Here is a 22,917-nt window from a genome sequence, read left to right as displayed (position 1 = left end):
TATTATTATGACGCAGCTGATTTGGTTCGATTTAAGATATAAAAATAAAATACAGAAGGTTATTATGGTAAATTATGAATAGATTAGTTGAAGAAATAGTAATTGTTAACTTGTAATTTGACTCATATGCTCAATTCTTCCCTCATTATGTTTTGAATTTTGGGCCTCTTACCGCTTATCCATCAAGATTAATCCAGAATGCATAAAACAGAGGCCAACACACACCAAATGAATAAATTATACTACTAAGTACTAGTAAAAAAGTGTGCAAATAAAAGGTGTTGAAATTGGCCATATGCATAACACTCTCATCATATCAATAAAATATCTACTTCTAGCCAAATTTGCCTTTCAATTCAACCTTTTTCCTGATTTTTCTAAAATTAATTTCGATATCTGACTACAAAAGATAAGTTAAAAACCATAATATTAATTTGATCATTATCTTCTTTTAACCAAGGGAAAAATTGTAGTGAGCCATATAGTTAGATGAAAATCTAAATAAACAAATAAATTGAATAAATTAAAATCTAATTTTATGTAATTTGTAATAATAATAATTTTCTACAATATAAATAAAAATTATTAAATAAAAAGTAGTAAAATTATTGAATATTTTTTTAAATTTTAAATGATTTTATTAATTTTATCAAGTTATATGAATTATATTTTTAAAAGTTTAATATATGAATAATATTTACCAATTTTATCCATTTTACCCTAAACCCTAAATTTTTTCCATTTTACCAATTTAATACTTAATTTATTTTAGGTAATTATTCTAAATAAATATAAAAATAAACAACATTTTACTTGTGTTCCGGAGAAAAATAGGAGTAGTATACGTCACGATTGTATTGTTGGACTCAAAGAAAAATTGCATCACCAAATTTTTTGTTTTGTTTTTGTTTTTGTTTTTGTTTTTGTTTTTTGTTTTTGTTTATTAATCCATTTAAAAAACATAGATATAGGTTTTCCTCTTCTGATTTAAAATATCGTTGGTGTTTGTGGCAGCAAATGGAGCTCCGCGCCTTGAACCCTCCATTCTCTATCGGTAATCTCGCTTTCCATCCAATGAATTTATTGATTGCCTATTTTTATACTAATTTCTATTCTGATTCTCTGAGTCTGAGTTGAGTGTTGTGTGGATTATTTTCAGTTTGAACCGAGTTTAATTTTTTTCGGATTACTAACTAACATTTAGATAGATTACAAAGATAATGAGGTGCGTGGAAAATCGCCGTCTATTGTATCACTTGTGGACTAAGAATCACTGTGTTATTATGTTATAAGAAGTTTAGTTTCGAAGAAAGTTGTAGAAAATTTGGTGGTCTCCTTCAAACCCAAATGAAAGAGGATGAAGGACAAGAATTTTGGATTTTAGATTGACAGCAGTAAGTGTTGGTCTGTGGTTCTTGTCTTACATCGACTTGAAAATGATTGTCTCTGCTATATAAGTTTGAATAACCTTCCGCTCATATAAGGCGTTTTACCCATTTCTACAAATTTCATAATGATTATTATGGCTTTATGGTTATTTGATCCTACATTCCTTACGGGAAACATCATATTTGAGCAAGTCTTTTCAGGTTCCTTATATTTGAACCCCTTTTATGTATTTTTCATGATTCTTTGTATCATATTCATCCTGGCAGGAAATGTATTCTGTCCAATTACGTCTCATATATGTTGGTTGAGGAAGCATTACATCCATGGGAATGGATATGTGGAGAAAAATGTGAAGCCTATACGAGCAAAAAGGAGTTATGTTTGCTGTTCTAATAATCCACAAATCAATCATTTTTCACCTTCTGAAACAGAGCTGCTCAATGGCAAAGTCATATACTCAGTCGCTGCTGCCATGGGCCATAACAAGGTATGTAGACCGTGTTTATTTTTGCATGGAGCAGTTCCTATTTGAGACACGAGCCTTTTACAAAACCTTATTATTAGCCGTCTGAATACTACCTTATGATCTGTCACCTTTTTAGGTCCGGATCTTATATTTTATTTTAGGGTGTAGGGAATACGGGTGGAGGATGTTGTCACTGCACTTGTTTAAATGGTTTATGCTATTTATTGTATGTGGAGAATGAAATAAAGAAGTTTTCATATCTGTTAGGCTGTTTAGATGTTGCCATTGGTTTATAGTTTGCCAATCACCGACAAAGCTTATGTACGTGAGTTGAATTCTTCTCACTTGCATTTGCATTTCTAAAATATGAAATAATTTTTAGCAAACTCTAAGTCCTGGTTTGGCTAACTTCTAAATGTCAAAAGTTAGAAGGAAAACGTGCTAGAAGAAGTATATATTGACATGACTTAGTGTCCTGATTGTATACTAAAATCTTCCTTCTGGTAATTTCTGTTAACTCTCTGACCAGATCAACTGGTGCTTTGTTGAGTAGTATATGATACATACGGCTTCTTTCCTACTGACAAATTTATCCAGATTCCTTGACCAAAATTAGCAGTTTTTGTATCACCTTTTTTTATACTTTTAAATTGAAATTGTTTTTAGATTTACTTTAGTATCTTACTCCAATGCGAGACCTTTTTAGTTGATCCTGTTTTCTTATCAATTCTGTCAGGAGGCACACCCTGAATGTAATTCTAGAGTTCCTGCAATCATCGATGCTCTTGAAAGGATGAAGCTGACTACAGAGGTAAGGGGGCATGACTGATAATGCAATCATTTGATTGTGGCCATTGTGATTTGTGAGATAACTTGATTTGATTCTCGAAATCTGTTTTATAATGCGTTAACTTCTATATGATCTAGTTGATAATTTTTAAAATCATCTTAACGAATATACTTTACACGTTAAGGCTGCAACTGAGTATTTAATAATAAATGTGTCATAATTACTTTATTGACCAAACTCATGAATCTCCTGTAATATATCCACTGCCGAACCTATATTTGATTTTTGATATTGGATTTGCTCCGGTACTCCATTCGCACATAGACTAGTTGTGCTGCGGAAAACGTCAAGGAGCTTCCTCCAGAGTTCATGACAAACTGTGTGTATGTGAATTCAAATTAATATTTTCACTCTTAAATTAGTTTTCTTGAAAACTCATATGGACATGCATCTTCTTGGCGTTTGCCTTGTTCTATAGTGGGGTGGATCTAATAATCTATTTAACAGTGAAGGCCTGACTGAAAAAATATACTTGTCTTATTGCAAAGGGTTTCTTTAAAAAAAATAACATCATACTCTCTTGCCATTATCCTGTCTTGTGGTCCAGTTCCGGGGCATGGAGATCATCGAACTTGAAAAATTCAAACCAGCTAAAGTTGAAGATATAGCGAGTGTCCATGAAGGAGCTTATGTATCAGGACTTGAAAAGGTATATTATGCTGACACAATACACATTTATAATCATCAATTGCCCTAAGTTGGCTTGTTACACTACTGTGGAATTTTTTGTATCACATAAATCACATTGTTGTGCTAACTCTTCTCATAACCTTTTCTCTTTAACCCTGTCGGCGATGCTTGTTCCAGCTGAGTTTTACAATATTGGACTCCTACATCATAGTATTTCTTTAATTGCCTTGAATTAATCATTGATCTGGGACTCGTTTGTCTTAAAAATAAAATAAAATGTAACAAAAGTTAAAAAACTGAGTGATAAAAGTATCAACTCAATTCAGTTTTGTTTTCCTGTTTTTTGGTGTTGCATCCTTAATTGCTGATGCATCTAGCATGAGGCTTATCAAAATTGCATGAGTGGATACACTTAGGCTGGAATTGAGCTCTTTTCTTTTGCGAAAATAATACTCCCCCAGTCCTTCAAACCACTGCCCATTTTGCCATTTTAGTTTGTGCCCCAAAACATCTCCCTGTCCAATTTCTGTATATTTTTCTCCTTACCATATCAACTTATTTACATTAAAAACAAGCCCTTACCTAACACCTACACACTTTTCTAACATGTATTAAAACCTGTGTCAAAAAGAAATGGACAATGTTTTAAGGAATGAATGGAGTACTATTTTATTTGACATGTTCCACGAGATCATGTGTTTTTCAAAATTTTCTCATCTGCAACTTGCTTTTGCTCTATAGGCAATGAACCAGGCTTCGGAGCAAGGCTTAATTCTTATCGAAGGCTCTGGTCCTACTTATGCTACTTCCACGGTGAGAAACACTATTGGTAACACTGACTTTTATTAAGTTCCAGCGATTGTTAACTAATGGATCATTTTAGATGACATTCCATTTCCCTTCAGAAAGACATTCTAATATAATAAGGTAGAATAGCCATGCCACTCATCTGCTTCGCTTGTGTTTTTCATTTATTTGCTCTCCTTTTGGTTCTTGGCATTGTGGAGTTCTTGGCATTTTATCAACATATTAATTAGTTTCTTTTGTTTTTTTGGGGGTTTTATGTTTATAGACCTTCCAGGAGTCACTGTTGGCAGCTGGAGCAGGAATTTCATTGGTGGATGCAGTGGTGATGTCTCATTCTAAGACGTTAGTCACTTAATGATTAACCTTCTTGTTAAAAAGTTTTAATGTTTTGCATTGTCAGTTGATGGTATATATACATACACCCATCCGAAGTTGACCAGTCCTAGAACTGATAATATAGGTAGCAGCATCTAAGATTAGGAAAGATCCTCCAGTTGGTTTTGCTTTAGTACGACCACCAGGCCATCATGCCGTTCCAACAGGACCCATGGGATTTTGTGTCTTTGGTAATGTAGCTATTGCTGCTCGCTATGCTCAACGCACCCATGGATTGAAGCGGGTGTTCATAATTGATTTTGATGTGCACCATGGGAATGGAACCAATGATGCCTTCTATGATGACCCTGATGTATATTTCCTCTCCACTCACCAGGTAAGCCATTTTTTATTCCAGTGCGTCAAGATGCATTTTATATTGATACGATGACAATCTTCGTGCTTCAATGCCTTGTGTTTTGACCTCAACTTAGGATGGGAGCTATCCTGGAACTGGCAGAATAAATCAGATTGGTAGAGGGGATGGTGAAGGAGCGACCCTCAATCTGCCTTTGCCAGGAGGATCAGGCGACAGAGCCATAAGAGACGTCTTTGTTGAAGTGATCGCACCATGTGCTCAGAGGTTCAAGCCCGATATAATCCTCGTTTCAGCAGGGTAAGTTCTCATGCAACATTAAGGTTCCTTTCCTTACAACATGGAACATGACACTGTTGGTGGTCAAATTCACCCACGGCCTCATTGTTAAACGGTAATTTTGTTCTCATGTCTGCCAATGAATATATCCAGATACGATGCGCATGTGTTGGACCCACTAGCGAACCTGCAGTTCACAACCGCCACGTATTACATGCTAGCTTCAAACATTCAGCAACTCGCGAGAGATTTGTGTGGTGGCCGATGTGTCTTCTTCCTGGAAGGAGGTTACAACCTCACTTCTCTTTCGAATTCTGTTGCAGACTCGTTTCGTGCATTTCTCGGGGAGCCTAGCCTGGCTGCAGAGTTCGATGACCCTGCATTCTTATACGAAGAACCATCTAGAAAGGTGAAGGAAGCTATTCAGAGAGTTAAGCACATCCACTCTCTCTGAAATTTGGTTTGTTGATATTTTTAATTTTTGTGTTATCATAATTAGTTCTACTTGTATAGTTGAATATGTGAAGCAATAAGTAAAAATAATAATGTTATGTGTTTGGATCACACGAATTCGAGGATACATTTAGTATTTAATATCTTTTGTGATTATTTGAGGAAAATTTACACATCGATAGAGTTGGATTTTTTTTATAATTAACCAATTACCTCAGATTGCATAGATCAAAATGATTCTTTTGTTTTAAGAAAGTTAAATATATTTTTGTTTACTGTGTTACGTATTATGAAATCAGCATGACACAAAGAAGCCCTTCCCTTATTAATGTATGTAGTACAAATAGTTCTTATATACCATGATATTGACATTAATTATCCTTATTTATGATTTTCAATAGACAAATCACACAAGTCACATGTTATAATCACTTTAACATCTAGTCACATCAAGAAATATTCAACTCCATATAGTTGATCACTTCTATACATAGACAATGAAGTTATTGATCAAGGATTCTGACCTGCATATTTGTAACATTTTTTTATGAAAATCTGAACAATCAAGACCAATATATATAAAATCATAGCAATGTGAAGAAAATCAGACGTATATTTCATATAGCTATTAGCTAGTATTCTTAAATAGTGACCGGACCTATATTTTGTTTTAGTGACTTGTATATTTGTCAATAGGAAAAAGTAATTGATCGTGCGATCAAGATCACAGATCAATTAAAAACAAAATGAAAATTAACGAAAGTGCATGAATATAAGTACTTCATTTACAAGTATTTCTTTTTGGGCAGACTCAATTCAATTTAATTGAGTCAGTTTACATTTTTGGTAAAAAAACTTTACTCTCTCTAATACTACTTTTTTTTAAATATCAATTTCTTAAATCTCGTACCTAAAGAAAGGCCCCGATTAACTTAGGACAAAAGGAGTACTATGCTGATATTGAGATGATGAGATTTTAATGTCGCCGCCCACACTTAGGTCAAGGGCCCAATATTATCATCACAACATAAATATAAATTCATGAGTTGGTTTGTTCTTTAGTACTAGTTTAACAGTAAAACCCTAAACTAATAGAAGAGAGAAAAGAAAAAAAGCAGTTGTCATTGTCTATTAATTAGTTGAGTTGCTAAGTTATGATGTCCTATGGTGTAACGTTTCGATAAGTTAGTGGATGAAAAATCCAAATATTTTTTGGCTTTTGCATAGCAATATCAGTATCTCTATATATTGATGCTATGTTTCATGTCTCTTGTTGCTTTCATTTTCGATAGCATGCGGAGCTATTTCACCTCTAACTCTATTTAATTTTGTTTTATTCTATTTACCTAATTTGTTAGGTCAAACATCTGCTCTCACACTATTCGTGTTGGACAAAAGCTAGCACATCAAAAATATATTCGATTGATTTATAAATTTCACCCTTTTTTTTGCTGTTTTTCCAGTTCATGAAAGTAGGATAAAGCCATGTGTAAGTACTTTAGGTAATCAATTTATTCCCTTTATTATCACAGCATCTTTTCAATCATATTACTGACTTATAAGAATTAATAGGTTATATTTACTATGGTGTTATCTTTTATATACACAAGGTCTACGTGTACGTGTATAGTATAAGTATATATTGAACTGGGGCGAAACTCTGATTATCTCCTTTGAATTTAAGCCCATTTTAACTACTCTATATTACATACTACATCAAAGAATCTAGAATGACCACAAATGTCTAATTATTTTATTTTAAATATGGAGTACTATTGTATATAACAAATTCTATTTTGGGTCATGAGACGAAAAACACTCTTTTGACCTCGAGAGGACGAATTCAAGAAAAATTCCAACAAATAAACTTCTATAGAAAGAAGGAAATTACAACGGATGTCTTCTATAGAAAGTAGGAAATTACAACTGATGTCAAAATGGATCAAACTCGGCACCTCATACAATAATGTCTAAGCTCATTGTCACTAGGACAAAGGCCCTGGACTCCCAACAAACTAAATTAAAACATTAATTGGGGGTGTTTGGTTTGCAAGATTGTATTCCGAGATTAAATATATTGTGTGTTTGGTTCATGAGATACAATCTCACAACTCAATCCTAGACGGATAATCATAGGATAATTAGTCATCGCTAACCCCCTATGACTAAAATAATCTCACAATGCAATCCTAGATTATATCTTGGTATTATTTTATCTTGAAAACCAAACACCACCTAATAATACATCCTAGCTAATAAAATAAAGTATACCAGTTCATACGATAAAAATTATACTAGATGTTACCTAGATATATTTGAAAAATATCGATATTTTACTAATGAAATTGACATCGACCCGACCATTAAACTATTAGTTGACTCAGAATTCGTCAACATGAAACCAAGTGTGGCATTTATTATAGAGAAAATTAGACAAGAAATCTGAACTGTATACCTAATACTCACAATTCCTTTCGCCAACATCGAGAAATATCTCGCAGTTGTTGATAGTAGCAGAGCAAAGTTTTCTCTTTTTGGACCCTCAACGTAAAGATCCAGGCTCTGCTGGTTCGAAACCGTTGACCATTTATCGTTTTTTATTCAAGTTTTCTCGATTTTCTACTATTTTCTTTTTATTTTTAACAATTTCAGGCCAAAATTGGAACCCTTCATGCCAATTAATTTTAGGGTAAACCTAATATTTCATTTTGCCTATGTATCTTTAGGGAATTATACATAGAATGGATAATGTCATCATGACACACATATACCTTGGCAAACATTCGATGAAATACTAATGCGCATGAAAATTTGGCTAGGTAACATTCGTTCATGCTTAATATTTTTGGAACGTTTCCCTTGGTGCATGTGTTATCTAATGATCTGCAGCTACTTCTATATAAATGCCAAATATTTTAGATATTTAAAACTTGATGCTCCAAGTGTGACATTTGCTTGAACGTGGCATGCAACGACAAGTAGCAAGGCTGCATGTCCATTATTCTTATTTATATAGTAGCATAAAGCAATACAACACAACAAACATGATACCAACTTTTCCTCCTTTCCATGCCACAATGCACTTTTCTCAATCATGAAATTCCTTTGCTTTTCAAACTTCTCTTGGTTTTGATCATTTCACTCCTATATCAGGAAATTCACACTCCCTTTATAATAAATTATTCAAAATATTATATTACTACAAAATATACTTCTTTGTATCCGAACAATATTTATTCATAAACTTTTGCAATCTGGTCAATTTATTTTTTATTACTACTACAATTTTCAGTTGAACTTTGCCAAATAATCCTACTAGCACTTGCTTAATAACCTATGCATCTCTCTTTCTCATTCTACCTTTTTTCCTAGGAGTACTAAGTTATGTACACGTGTGTGATTTTAACTGTGCCACAAAAAAGAATTAAAAGTGGAGTACATGAAAAAGAAAACGTAGTACTAAGAAGTTTCTAGCTAGTTACATTAGCTAATTAACCTGCAGCTTATAAGCAAAGATTAGCATGAGATAGAGAATTGTGTGATGACTTGAGATTAAAGCAAATAAATATCAGATAAGAAAATGTCTCATTGTCAATAACTCAATATATTAGTGGTGCCAAACAACAAAGGATGCCAATTGGATGAATTTAGTTGATGTCAAATCACATACTTCACAATTTTCAGTTTCATCCAATCTTGCTAAATGTTTTTCTGGAATAATATATAATAGTAGTACTAGGTAGACAGTTTGTCAGGAAAAAAGGTTTATGAATTTCTTTTTAGCATATATCAATATCCTTGTTAACAATAATATTGAATATAACAATGTATATAAATGTCATTCAACCTCAATTTACATAAATAAGATTATGAGAGGTAGGAATCCAGTGATTATCGTCATCAATCGAAGAAGCTTCTTTCTCGCATTTGCATCAGGCCTAATCCAATGTTTTTACCCCACTATTAAAATGCAAATCTTCCCACAAGTATACTATCAATTCCTTATACAAATCAAATCCAATATATACACCACACGATAATATCAAAGCTTCTGTATTCGAGCATTTAAAAGATCTTAATTAGCTCGTGAATTTGCCATTGGACAAGAAAGGAAAGTGGGGGATGTAGGTGTAGCACTTGAGGGAGGGGGGAGGGGCAGATTTTTTATGAGATAGGCGATACCTCGAGAGACTGAATGTAATGGAGTTTTACGACCCTCGTATCTAACGATCGATTTGGTTTTCTAATCAACATTTTTCTGAACAAGAAATTTTTTTATCCTAACTGATTTTTGGTACTATTATGGCTTCAAGAAACTTCAGTTAGTGCATGAATCGACTTTTCTTTATTCTCCAACAACTGTCAGTCTATCTATCTCCCTCTCTCATGAAAAGTTCTGAGGGGATAACCTTAGCTTTTGCACTTTTCCACACTTTGTATTCTTCCAATTCCAATTGCAATATATCAAAACGTGATAAAATTTCAAGTCTCAATCAAAAATAAATATAACCCTTTAAGCAATTTCGCTTTCCACCTGTTACTTAATTTACTTCACCATCAAATCCCTTCACCTATAATTCAGCTTCTATCCATCTAATTTAAACTCTATGCATTATCAATTTTACTGTTCTAATTCAGATAAGTTTTTTAATTATCATATTTGTTTTTACTTTTTCTTGCAATAGGTTTATGTCAGAGATGTTGCTTTAGAGATAAAACATGTCCACTAATCCCAAATAAAACCAAAAAAGCACAATAGTTGAAGGCAATAATCTTTCTTTATAGCAGTATTCTTTGAATTCTCAGATTATAATCTATGTTACCCTATTTCAATCATGCTTATCCCTCCTTTATTCATCTCTTTATTTCTCCTTAATTATAAGTATCCCACTCCCTCTCTTTCTCCCTCACTTTAATACACAAAACAAACACTTCTATCACATCTTTCTTGATTTTTTTTTTGTGGAAAAAAAGGAAAAAAATTGTGCGATTAATTGGTTTGGAGTGTTATGGGAGAAGAGAAAATGGTTCTACCGCCAGGGTTTCAGTTCGATCCAACCGATGAAGAGTTGATCGTTAGCTTCCTATATCGAAGGGCTGCGAATTTACCTTGCTACCCTAATATCATCCCTGATCTTGATATCTACTCAGCTCACCCTTGGGGGCTTCATGGTAAAATCATACGCTTTTTTCTCCCTTGTTTATATATTTTCTCTCTTTTGTTAACCTTATTTGTTTGGAATTTGGACTGTGTTTAGGGAAGGCTTTTTGGAGTAAAAAGGAGTGGTATTTCTTTAGTGGGTTGAAGCAAAATCGAGCTACGGAAAAAGGGTTTTGGAAGGAGATTGGAGTGAGTGAACCCATCTTCACTAGCAAAGGAGATGAAGTTGGCATCAAGAATTATCTTGTTTTTTGTGGAGATGGAGTTCATAGTGATTGGATCATGGAGGAGTACCACCTCCTCAACAACTACTCTACTACTTCCCAAAGTCAACTACGAGTAAGAATTAATTGATTAAACAACTATTTATTTTGTATAGAATTAATTTGTTATATGTACGCATAGGGTTTGAAGGAGTGGGTGGTATGTAGAGTTCGTGAAGGAAAGGCGTTTGATTGTGAAGAGAAGATTAGCAATGATGATGATGAGGGAGTGGAGCTCTCTTATCTTGACGAAGTGTTCTTCTCCATGGATGGCGATGATCAAGATGATGACATCACTTTTCCTACTTAATTAGTTATATTAATTGACCATATACAGATATATACATACGTGTGTATTGTGTTATGTTGTGTTATGACTAATCTTCTTACACTTATAATCAAAGCTTGCTACTTTATATGATCATGTAAATAGAGAAATTATGGTGCTCCAATACATGTAAAATACTACACCTATGTAAAAGAAACACTATTTTGTGAGCTTGAGATTGTACATATTTGTAACATCTTGTTAGATTTGTGTCACTAATTTTTACGTTTTTTCAATAATTTTCTCCAACTCACAATTTTCAATTAAAAACTAGTAATTAGTACTGAAAAAGGTTTGATTTATACATAAGGAGTTTTGATGCATATATGGAAAACTCTCCCGCTCTCTCTCTCTCTATATATATATGTATATATCTCTTCTACGTGCACGCGCGCGCCTGTCTTCCTCTCTCTCAACTGCAGAAGCACCAACGGTGGTGACGGGGTTGTGGATCAAGGGTTCGGCATTTGCCAATTTTGGGTCTAGCTTCATGCCCGGTGCTAACAAATTACTTGTTGTCATAAAAAATACCTCCATTTCCAGAAATAAGATATCAATACATCGGAAATATGTTTTATTTATTGATAATGTTATTATATAGTACTATATGATTAATAACTTACACAACCACAAATTCGTTATTTATTAGATTTCTTGTCGGGGCTAAAACTGATTGGCGTGTCACAGACAGTACTAGTGATTAGTGCACCATTATACTTCGAAATGGATTGAGATTTATTACTTGTTTAGCTCAGGCTTACTAAAACAGTAGTACTAACTTAAATATACTACTCCCTTCGTTCTATAGCAGTGGTGATGTTTCTTTTCGGTACGGAATTTAAGAAAAACTGTGTTAAGTGGGTTAGATAAATAAAGGGTAAAGTAGAAAATGAAAAAGAAAGAGAGATGAAGAGAGAATATAAAGTAAGTGAGAAGAAATAAGTTGACTTTTACTAAAAATAGAAATGACTTTATTACTATGGAACGTATAAAAATGACAAAATAACTCTACTACTGTGGAACAGAGGGAGCAGTCGAATAAAAACACCATACTTAATTAGCTCCAAATTTTATTTGGGCTTAGCCGTACAAAATGACAATTTGATATTTGGACCTCAAACTTTTGCTCGCTCGGGCCTAAGCGTTGCTGGGCCACTCGAATACTTAAGGAATAATGTCAGTTCTAGAATGTACTATGTACTACTCTCTCCGTCCCGCTTTAGGAGTCCCGGTTGATCAATTTCGTGCGTCCCGCTTTAAGAGTCCCAGTTGGGGTAAACTAATTTAAAATGTTTACAATTCAATTTAAAAAGTGTTAGAAGTGGGTCTCAATATCCACTACAATATTTATTTATTACACACTCAAATACTTTCTTAAAACATGTGCCAAAAGTAGGTCCCACTGGCCACTACAATATTTATTTATTACACACTCAAACACTTTTTTTAAACATGTGTCTGACTCAACTGGAATTCCTAAAGTGGGACGGAGTAAGTAGTAGCATATAAAAAGATACTGATCAATACATAACTAAATTCTATTAATTCATTACTGTGTACCAAATTTTACTATTAGATATAAATAGAATGGTGAGATTAAAAATATAAAGATCATTTAAAATACTAACTAGATCATTTTAAGATCGTTTTAGTTTATACAAGGGGTATGGACTTATATGTACTCAAACGATCTAAAAATGATATTTATGTGTTATTAACTAATTCAATTTTAAAATTACCAATTTTGTATTTAACAATGATCTCTGTATTTAGTTATTTAATTATGCAGTAAGATTTGATTATATTTTTAACACTACCCACATGTGTTAGAGATTAAATCGTAGCCGTAAGGTGGCAAATACATATACTAATGTTTTTATTTTTATTTTTATTGAGAGGCAGTTCATCAGCCTATTTTTATATATGTGGGGGTAATTAATTGGATGATGGCAATATACTAGATGTGTCCATGCTATCCATAAATTGTAAAAGGTCCACTCTATAGTACTTCCTTCGTCCATGAAAAATAGAACATATTGTGAATGATACGAGTTTTAATGTGAAATTGGTAAAGTAAGAGAAAATAGAAAAAAAGTAATAAAGAAGTAGTGTTAGTGGAATGTGTGATCCATATAATTAGTAAGAGAGAAGGGAAAAAAAGTAAGAGAGAAGTAGTGTTAGTGAAATGTGAGGTCCATATTATTAGTAAGATAGAAGGAAAAAAAAGTAAGAAAAAAGTTATTGAAAACTTTTTTTTTAAATATGCTCTATTTTTTATGGACAGTCAAAAATTACAAATATACTCTATTTTTCGTGGATGGAGGGAGCAAATATAGAACATGATAGAAAACCTGAAATAAAAGAGTATGAGCAGACAACGCAAATAAAATACTAGTACTCCCTATTATCTCTATTCCACGTGCACGATACATTTTTATCCTATTTTTACTCCATTAGTGACATCAACAAACCTAATTAGTATTTTTATTTATCTTATTGGCCATAATATCTACCTGTATTAATTTCTTTTTTGGAAGGGTCTCATTTTAAATAACACATTTTTTAAATTAGAAACATTATTCTCCCTATTTTTTCTTTTTCTTTTTACTTATTCTCTCTAATTAATTCATAAAAAACACTGCATAAAATTATGTGATGGAATAGAAATGCTCCACATAGAGTAAGACGAAGGGAAGGTATAGTTTTATTTAAAAAAAATCTAAATACTAGTATTATATCTTTTTTAATTCATAACCAAGAGTGAAAATTTAACACGTACTCCTATTTAGAAACTCATGAGAAAAAAAGAGATATCTAAAACTAATATTGATATTTATAAATATAATATACATATAGTATAATTAACTGGCACCCAGTGAAAGAGTGCCACATGTTACCTAAACTTTCTCACGTCTTTGAGTTGGAATAGCCATCCATGTCATGACCTAAGACTTTAATTCCAAACTTATTTGTCTTATGATGTGTCACTCAACATACAGCTGATGATAGTACTCTAGTATATTAGTGCTAAAATTCCATAATTTGTTCAATAATTTTTTCGTTTGAAGAATAATGGAGTAATAATTAATTAGTAGTACATGTCACTAGATCAATATATGATGTAGTTTTAAATATCGAAATATTAAATTTCATATACAACTATTAATGTACTGATTTCAAACGATTTCAATAGTTGAAATAGTACAAATTGGATCATATGTTAAGATTAAAATTGAAAAAACAATCCCATAATTTGTTCAATAATTGTTTCTTTTGAAGAATAATATAACTAGATATCAACATATGCAATACTAACAGCAATTTTAATGAGTAATTAAATCTAATTAACAAGAATCTCACGTGGCAAGCAAATCTACTTCACTCGATACAAATTTACAAAGAGTTATCGACTCTTTAGTCTTTGGAGTTCAGCCAAAAAATCAAACTTCATCAACAATTTAAGCTTATTCATCTTGCTCTCTCCCTTGAAATCACCTTCAAGTCTCGCTTCAATGGCCCTCTACCTTTCAAAATCTGGCAAATTATTGCCCCATTTCAAACAAAAAATATGTTCTTTGGGAATGATTAGCCTCACCTCAATCGGTTCTTGTTTCTCCCAAAATCCTCCACTTTCACCTGAACATGGAAAAACCCCATATGCACCTCCCTCCCTTTTCGCCTCTCGTCGTTTTGGGTCTGTTAAAGCTGAGAACTTGGCTTCTATCACCAACACTGCCGATTCTCAGGTTTGTACTTATAATACTATAGTTTTATTTGTATTTTCGACTCATTTTGTGATGATTATTCAATCAATTCTTCATGGATGATATGCCAATTGTTTTAGTTTTCTTAAATAGCTTGAATATTCATGTGATTGGGGATTTTCTTGAAAAGTTTGAATATTCATGTAATTAGTATTAGCATATGATTTGACTGAAGAAGAATCGAATATGAATATGATGCTTAGTTATGATGTAGGTCAATACATTTAATTTTTTATTTCTGGAGATTGTGACTGTTGAGGTAAATTTTACTGTTCTTTAATTTGGGGTTGTTGAATGCTTGTGTCACTTGTATATGGAGTGATTCACTTCTATATGTATTGATGAAGTTTCATTCTCTGAAAAAAATTACTAGGCACTGAATTTCCCTGGAGGAATGGTTAAGTTCACCCCTGAGCTGAAATTCATATCAGATCTTCCCGAAGAAAGGATTCATTGCTACCGAGTTCTTGATGAAAGTGGACACCTGCTAACCAGTGATTTTGTAGAGGTCTACTGTCTGATTTTGTCAAATTTTGCTCTAGATTTATAACCTCATTGCTAAAAAATGCATCCGTGAATGTGAAGTATTGTTTATGATCGTTAATGTGATCAGATAGACAAGGACATTGCTGTGAAGATGTATAAAGACATGGCTATGCTTCAAACTGTGGATACCATCTTCTATGAAGCGCAAAGACAAGGAAGAATATCGTTCTATGTTACAACAGCGGGAGAAGAAGCCATAAACATTGCGTCCGCAGCTGCACTCAGCATGGATGATTTTGTCTTCCCTCAGGTTAAAAATAGTCCCAAGTGATTCACTTTTATGTCATTGTATTCCCTAAATCATATATGTGTGAGTGTTTGTGGGGAGAGAAAGAGAGCTTTTAATTCTAGAATATTCGTATTTTTGCTGCTGTTTATACGTGCAATATGAGGATGTTACGGCCTGTGCAGTACAGGGAGGCTGGAGTTTTACTTTGGAGGGGATTCGGGCTTCAAGACCTTGCAAACCAATGTTTTGGAAATGTAGGCGACAATTGTAAAGGGAGGCAGATGCCGGCACATTATGGATCCAAGAAGCACAATTATTTCACAGTGGCTTCAACAGTTGCGTAAGACATAATATCTTGTCTACTGTCGATGTTGATGACATTGCTATCTTTGTTCAGCTTATGAATCAACATGGTAATTATTTCGTAGTACTCAAATTCCCCATGCCGTTGGTGCTGCTTATTCATTAAAGATGGAAGGTAGGGACGCATGTACAATCACTTATTTCGGAGATGGAGGCACTAGCACGGTAAATATACGCTCACGTCTCTTCATGCCATACAAATTAGCTGAAACTAAAAAAAGGCTTTGAAATGAAATAACGAAATGATTTTCTGAATTGTGTTATTGGTTGTTTTGTTGATAATCTTTAGGGGGATTTTCATGCTGCAATGAATTTTGCGGCTGTTTTGGAGGCACCTGTTATTCTTTTTTGCCGAAACAATGGATGGGCAATCAGCACCCCTGTTAGTGATCAGTTTCGAAGTATGCATCGATAAATAGCCGATGGATATACAAATTAATAAAGAAATTATTGTCATCTTCACTTCTAATCTCAGAAAAATGAAATCTTCAATTCTTTGGCAGGTGATGGCATTGTTGTTAGAGGTCAAGCTTATGGAATCCGTAGCATTCGTGTAGACGGTAATGATGCCCTAGCTGTGTGCAGCGCGGTTCATATGGCCCGTAAAATGGCAATTTCTGAATCTAGACCTGTGCTGATTGAGGTTTCAATATACTTGATTATAAACTGTAACTTTTTTTGTTTTGTTTTCTTTTCCTGTTTTTGTTGTTTGGGGTTGAGTTGGCTGTTTATCTGCAGGCCCTCACGTACCGAGCAGGACACCACTCTACATCAGACGACTCCTCCAAATATCGCCCGATTGAAGAGATAGAATGGTGGAGAGCAGTTCAAGATCCCGTTGCTAGATTTAGGAAATGGCTTGAGATACAAGGCTGGTGGAGTTGTGAGTCGGACACAGAACTCAAGGACAGGGCTCGTCAGGAGGTAAGATTTGGTCGAGCTAGTAGAGCCAGCCTCTGTGTCTGTGGTTATGGAAGACAAGTTTAGTTTGATGCTCTGTAGTGATTTACATATCCAGCTTAGTGTTGTGGTTGAATGTTTCAGGTGCTGAATGCAATTCAAGTTGCAGAGAAGATGGAGAAACCAGGTGTAGGAGAAATTTTCACAGACGTATATGATTTTCCGCCTTCCAACCTCCGCGATCAAGAGAAGTTGCTTCGACAAACTGTTCTAAGGCATCAAAGGGACTATCCTCATTTTCAGTTATAGGTAGTAATCTTCAAGCATTAGCGCCTCCTTTGCTGCGTTTGTGGATCTACTTATTTCTTATTGCTAATGGAATTCTATTACAACTCCACGATTTGAATCTCATAAATTCTTCCGGAATTCAAACAATATTTCCTCGAATAGTATTCAAATGAATTTAAATTGTAATCATTTAAAGGAGAACTTATTTCAAAAATTTTAACACCTTGTACTTATTTTGAACACATTTCCTTTATAATTTACATTTATTTTGCACACCTATTTACAAAAAAATAAACATTGCCACAGTTACATGTATATTAACTAATGCTCCATGAAAACAACGAAGTATCCATATTAAAATAAATTAAATTAAAAAATATAAACTTATTAGAATATATATATATTGATAATTGCAAATTAAGTATATGAAATAATAATTGAAAAAATTATGAGATGACAGACTCATGAAAATAATAAAAGTAAATGATATTTTTAGATTTTAGTGCATGCACAAATTAAAGAATGTGTATCACCATGTTAGCGGCCTGTTCTAGATTTTCTCCCACTGGATTAAGAAAGAAAACATATCTTTTCGCTGCTACATTTATTGAGCTCAACTCTATAGATGTTGAGTCTGTGAATCACAGGGACGAGGCTTTCTCGCTGATGGACTCCTGGACAGCCTTCAAGAGAGTCGGCATCAATTTTTGGTTCGTAACAACTATTCCTGTGTCCAGATCAAGATATCTTCCCTTTGAGAAGTCCAGAGGTTTCCCACCAGCATCATTGACTACACCTCCAGCTTCTGCAAAATCAAACATCCATAACTGTGTCAAAACAAGTTCAAGATAACAGATTCTAAACAATTTAGTCAAATATCTTTCAATGGATCTCATTTGGGTTTGATCCAATGTGTTCCCCCAGCTTCTTACTGGGCAAACAAAGACAAGTAAACATAGCTATAGCAATGTTAAGACCAAACAATATTTAACAAGCACTTTCTTCAAGTTAAAGTATAAATTAAGAAATTTCCACAAAAAGAAGTAACACTAAATCATCATGTAAAAAATAATCATATGCCTAGTTCCACTGCACAACACTATATTCTCCCAGTCAACATGATCCAGACTGCTTGTTAGTAGGTTTCGTGCATGCCAAAACTTTATGAGGTTCTCCAGAGATGGAGGCAGATGGTTTAATTGATTTGAGCATACAAGAGAATAATCTTTTACAAAAGATGCGAAGATATGATTTAGCAAGTCTTTGCAACTATAAGCAGATCAGGTTCTAAACACACAGTTTCAAAAACATGTACCAACCTGCAACAACTATGTATCCAGCTGCATGATCCCATATCTTCTCAACATAACCTCTGCGAGGGAACCGCAGATATATTGATCCATCTCCTCTAGACAAAGCACCATATTTTGCTTGGCTATCTATCCTAACAGGTGGTGCTTTAACACCAAGTTTCTGTGAAAGCAAAACCATATTAGGTGATTTGAAATACATTGCAGGTACAATAGAGAAATCCATAGAGTAATACCGTTGCTATCAAGCTAGATAAGTCGTGGGAAGAATGTGCAGCTTCATAAGATTCAAAGAAGGATGCTTCTTCAAGGTTTTCATTAGTACTGACATGTACCTGAGGACAATAGGAAACTTATCCATCAGACAAAAGTGTTTGATCGACAGGATTAAAGAGGACTAGAGGAGCTGACCTTTGTTGGTGGGGAGCCATCTAAACTTTGCATGTAAGTTCCGCCACCAACTTCCGCGAAAAAGAGACAGCCAACTTTATCTTCAGAACTGCTGAAATTGCTTTTCGCAATAGATGACAATGGTAGATTGGGACATGCTAGAACTCCCAGCACAACTTTTCCCTCATCTAATAAGGCTAGTGCGATAGCATACTGTTGGCCCCTTACGAATCTGCATTACCCGGCAAAAGCAGTAAATACTAATCCAGGTTGTTTAGAGATGGAAGGGCACAAATTATGCATGATTTCTATGCACTCTAAGCAACACCTTTCACTAGTTTTTGTCCCAATAAGTACTGTTTCGCCTAAAAAATTATTTCTACTCACCAATTCAAAAAAATTTAAGGGAGTCTATGTTATAAGACCAACATGCTTTTGAGTGCCAGCATATGTGTGTCATCCAAATTAGCGTACAGCGTACTCCAGGAATAACATGGTTAAGGATTAACTCAGTTATTGGATTTTTCATATATAAACTGAAGTTTAGCCTACTTATCAGTATGTTTGATATACATACTTACCCTTTAGTGCCATCAATTGGATCCAGAACCCAATGTTGACCATGAGGACCACCTTCAGATTTTCCAGTGTCAATGGCTTTGAGCACATCTTCCTCAGAGACAGGTGATATGTTGATCGTTCCATCACTAGCAAATGTATCATTTACAAGCTCTGTTATGCGATGCAGTGTTTCTCTGGATTCTTCTTTCCTAAGGTCTCCAGAGTCCTAGAATACTCAAAACCATATTAATAGGAAGGTCTCGATGGCAGGGGAGGGGAAGTTAGTCAAGCTCAGAAAAATAGAGATTACCTCTTCAGCTACTAATGATAATGGAATAGCCGTCAACTCTTTCTCCAAAATTAAGCTAACAATAGCCTGTGAACCTGCAGAAATATAAGCTTAAGGTAGGTAAAATTCCAGCATTAACTAATGCATGACAGCAACAGCAAAATGATATTGACTTGCATCTGAAATTGACGAACGATCATTAGAAATTACTTGAAATCTCCTTAACGGAGTAGTTCAGACAAAGAAACCAACCCCATGACAGCTAAGTTTCACGAGAAACAAATATATGTAAGGAAAGACTTGTCATATAAGTAGAAGAATAAATCAGAATGACTTTCATAGTTCATATCCATATATCTTATTTTGACTTCGGAAGGATGCTTATGAAGAAATCAGATGTCAAATAGTGAAACAAGTCACTAATGGTGGGACTATTAGCCTTGTATAATGCAAATATAGATGATAAAGGAGGGGCACCAATAGCGTGATCACACAGCTAAATTATTACCCTAGAAGAATGCAAGAGCAGTAGCCAAGATAGAGCAAACATACCATAATCAGCCACGGTGACAGGACTTTTGTCAGACTTTGATTGAACATCAGATTGCAGCAAAGCCGTTTGCACCTTCTATTGAATGAAACACAATAACATATCTTAGTTACATATCAGTTGCAATGCTGACATTAGAAGCCTCATTGAGGTGCAAGCTTCATTATAGTTGTGCGCCGATTCCAGTTACTGAGTGAAGTGAGAGATTCATGTAACAACGTGTAAATATCAGGAAACATATAATCACTGCAAATAACCAGTTTATCCGATCTAAAGTTCAATCCTAATTTACCTCATCTCATCCCATTATACACAATAATCACCAGTAATTTTCAAACACAAACAAACAAACACTCAAAATCGAGAATAATGAATCAAGGTATTTCAATAATTCAGCAATGAAAGAAGGGAATGAGGAGATTGACCTGGCACAAACGAGCAGCTACAGATGCCGCTTTCTTGGCGGCGGCTAGCTGTTTGTGGTAAGACATTGAAGCAGTGGGTCTTGCTGCGCGCGAAGTAGTAGTAGAGAGGGAGAGTGACGAGAGAAGTGGGAGTTTTGATTTGGAATTGAGGTGTGGTCTTGTTCTCGCAGTTATATGTAGGACTGCTCCTCGCCTAATTGACAATACCGCACCACTATTCCCAAATGATGTATTCATATCTCTCTGTGTCTCTCTCTCAACAAATTTTCCTTCTATAATTTAACTTGACGTGGATGAGTCACTTTCATAAATGTCCGGTCCCCTAAAAATAATTGAAAATGAATCAATACTGTAGTACTACTAGTTTCTCATTGAATTATTTTCCTCCTAGGCAACTAATGACTTTTATGATAAAGTAAATGTTAAAATTGGTCCTAAATATATGCTCATTTTATGATTTTGGTTCTAGATATTATCTTTTGAATTTTTGCATCTCGAACCTTTCAACTCGGATCACAATTGGTCCTAAACTAACCGCTCCGTAAATTTTTAAACGGTCAACGTTTTTACCCGATTTTGACCAATTAAAGCCATTAAATATGATTACTTAGAGTGTCCACTATGGGACCGCCGCGCTTATAGCCCCGGCGGGGGCGGTCTATAGTGGAGGTGACGTCCGCCCCTGGTGCGGACGAGGAAAATGGGGGTGGTAGGCGGCGGACGGGCATGCAGCGAGTTTGGGGCGAGGACGCACCTACTCCGGGGCGGACGCGGCGAATAGGCGGGGCTGCTATAGTGGAGCGGTGCCCGGCGCTGCGGTAGTCGACAATTTTTTTTTAATTCAATTTAATTCACCTATAAATACACTCAATTCCATTCATTGTTTTCACCTATAAATTTTCGTTGTATAATTTTTCCGGTATTTTAATACGACGAAAATTTAGTGTTTAATTTTAATTTCTTCACGTATAGTCGTTTTCTTCTAATTACGTATAGTCCGATAAATTTATTCATAATTGCTTGAAACATTAAAATAAAAATTGATTATAAAATTTTGGAGCTATTGGTGTCCACTATAGTGGCGAAAACAAAAATTTGGGGGCTATGGATAAAAAAACTGGGGCTATGAACAAAAACTGGGGCGGGGCTATTTGGATGTCGCCTTATAGTGGACACCCTTACTCCCTAATTATATTCTTAATTATTTTAATAAATTATCATTTAAAATACAAATGGGCTACGGCGTGAACCGCCGGAGGAGACGTAGGCCGAGAACTCCTCTGCGAAATTCAGCAAGAGAGAGCCGGTAGATCTACGGCGAATTTGGTCGGCGGCGGAGGAGAGTGAAAGAGGAGAACCGCCGCTGCCTCTTCTGGAATGGGAACTTCCGTTTTGTTGAAAGACGAGAGCAGAGCCGAGCCGACGGTGCTAGGAGAGGAGGCCGGCGTGAGCAACCGGCGACTCCGAAAGGCGCCGCTGCCTTCCCATTTTCGAACGAGGATGTTTAGAGATCTTGGAGATGAAGGGAGGAGTGATGAGAAGGAGAAATGAAGGAGATTTTAGAGGAGGAGTGAGCGAGCTCCGGGACGCTGGGGAATGGTGAATTCTCCGGAGAAAAGTGAGAAGGGTGAAAGGGGAACCGCTGCTGCTTCATCCTCCTTTAAATTAGGGATTTTGCAAGGTTTGAGTTTGGAAGAGGAGAAAGACCGATGGGTTGAGTATATTGGGGTGGAAAATAATTTGGGATTAATAACTTTAATTTGTCAAAATCAGGTTAAAAATGTTGACCGTTTAAAAATTGACGACCAATTGTGATCCGAATTGAAATGTTCGGGATGCGGAAATTAAAAAGATAATGTCTAGGACCAAAATCGTAAAATGGTCATACGTTCAGGATCAATTTTGGCATTTACTCTTTATTTCTTTCATGTACATTTCATTTTTGTGGCCCCCATTTGAGCTAGTTTGGCATAAAATATTATAGT

At 34.8% G+C, this 22,917-nt stretch overlaps 4 protein-coding genes across 4 annotated transcripts; 3 read left to right on the top strand and 1 right to left on the bottom strand.

Annotated features, from left to right (window-relative positions):
* Nucleotides 1–874: 874 nt before the first annotated feature.
* LOC121772564 (histone deacetylase 14-like) lies at nt 875–5,740 on the top strand. Its single transcript, XM_042169710.1, has 9 exons — nt 875–1,054; nt 1,656–1,876; nt 2,592–2,666; nt 3,253–3,354; nt 4,077–4,148; nt 4,408–4,464; nt 4,603–4,854; nt 4,952–5,133; nt 5,266–5,740. Exons 1-9 carry the CDS (start codon nt 1,018–1,020, stop codon nt 5,564–5,566), a joined length of 1,299 nt encoding a protein of 432 aa, XP_042025644.1. The 5' UTR covers nt 875–1,017; the 3' UTR covers nt 5,567–5,740.
* Nucleotides 5,741–10,280: 4,540 nt separating this feature from the next.
* Nucleotides 10,281–11,500, top strand: LOC121771006 (NAC domain-containing protein 104-like). The gene is made up of 3 exons (XM_042167803.1): nt 10,281–10,737; nt 10,824–11,065; nt 11,132–11,500. Exons 1-3 carry the CDS (start codon nt 10,575–10,577, stop codon nt 11,297–11,299), a joined length of 573 nt encoding a protein of 190 aa, XP_042023737.1. The 5' UTR covers nt 10,281–10,574; the 3' UTR covers nt 11,300–11,500.
* A 3,218-nt stretch (nt 11,501–14,718) lies between these two features.
* On the top strand, nt 14,719–17,516 carry LOC121772383 (2-oxoisovalerate dehydrogenase subunit alpha 2, mitochondrial-like). Its single transcript, XM_042169464.1, has 9 exons — nt 14,719–15,063; nt 15,455–15,589; nt 15,695–15,877; nt 16,039–16,196; nt 16,285–16,384; nt 16,509–16,620; nt 16,723–16,862; nt 16,958–17,143; nt 17,264–17,516. The coding sequence occupies exons 1-9, from the start codon at nt 14,830–14,832 to the stop codon at nt 17,426–17,428; spliced, it is 1,413 nt and encodes a 470-aa protein (XP_042025398.1). The 5' UTR covers nt 14,719–14,829; the 3' UTR covers nt 17,429–17,516.
* Nucleotides 17,517–17,878: 362 nt separating this feature from the next.
* LOC121772384 (SAL1 phosphatase-like) lies at nt 17,879–21,194 on the bottom strand. Its single transcript, XM_042169465.1, has 8 exons — nt 20,933–21,194; nt 20,510–20,585; nt 19,979–20,052; nt 19,689–19,894; nt 19,129–19,339; nt 18,954–19,052; nt 18,727–18,880; nt 17,879–18,212 (listed from the first exon to the last, which is right to left on the bottom strand). Exons 1-8 carry the CDS (start codon nt 21,167–21,169, stop codon nt 18,049–18,051), a joined length of 1,221 nt encoding a protein of 406 aa, XP_042025399.1. The 5' UTR covers nt 21,170–21,194; the 3' UTR covers nt 17,879–18,048.
* Between the last annotated feature and the right edge of the window lie 1,723 nt (nt 21,195–22,917).

Source organism: Salvia splendens, chromosome 16, assembly GCF_004379255.2.
Source record: "Salvia splendens isolate huo1 chromosome 16, SspV2, whole genome shotgun sequence".
Taxonomy (NCBI): domain Eukaryota; kingdom Viridiplantae; phylum Streptophyta; class Magnoliopsida; order Lamiales; family Lamiaceae; genus Salvia; species Salvia splendens.
The sequence above is the reverse complement of the archived record's forward strand: the minus strand, read 5'-3'. Positions and strand labels throughout refer to the sequence as shown.

Coding starts and splice junctions, on each gene's coding strand:
- LOC121772383 (XM_042169464.1), top strand. CDS start 14,830: ATGGCCCTCTACCTTTCAAAATCTGGCAAATTATTGCCCCATTTCAAA. Junction 15,590..15,694: donor TAACCAGTGATTTTGTAGAG/GTCTACTGTCTG, acceptor TAATGTGATCAG/ATAGACAAGGACATTGCTGT. Junction 17,144..17,263: donor AGGACAGGGCTCGTCAGGAG/GTAAGATTTGGT, acceptor TGAATGTTTCAG/GTGCTGAATGCAATTCAAGT.
- LOC121772384 (XM_042169465.1), bottom strand. CDS start 21,169: ATGAATACATCATTTGGGAATAGTGGTGCGGTATTGTCAATTAGGCGA. Junction 20,586..20,932: donor TAGCTGCTCGTTTGTGCCAG/GTCAATCTCCTC, acceptor TTCATTCAATAG/AAGGTGCAAACGGCTTTGCT. Junction 20,053..20,509: donor TGTCACCGTGGCTGATTATG/GTATGTTTGCTC, acceptor ATATTTCTGCAG/GTTCACAGGCTATTGTTAGC.
- LOC121772564 (XM_042169710.1), top strand. CDS start 1,018: ATGGAGCTCCGCGCCTTGAACCCTCCATTCTCTATCG. Junction 2,667..3,252: donor GGATGAAGCTGACTACAGAG/GTAAGGGGGCAT, acceptor CTTGTGGTCCAG/TTCCGGGGCATGGAGATCAT. Junction 3,355..4,076: donor ATGTATCAGGACTTGAAAAG/GTATATTATGCT, acceptor TTTGCTCTATAG/GCAATGAACCAGGCTTCGGA.
- LOC121771006 (XM_042167803.1), top strand. CDS start 10,575: ATGGGAGAAGAGAAAATGGTTCTACCGCCAGGGTTTCAGTTCGATCCA. Junction 10,738..10,823: donor TCACCCTTGGGGGCTTCATG/GTAAAATCATAC, acceptor GACTGTGTTTAG/GGAAGGCTTTTTGGAGTAAA. Junction 11,066..11,131: donor CTTCCCAAAGTCAACTACGA/GTAAGAATTAAT, acceptor ATGTACGCATAG/GGTTTGAAGGAGTGGGTGGT.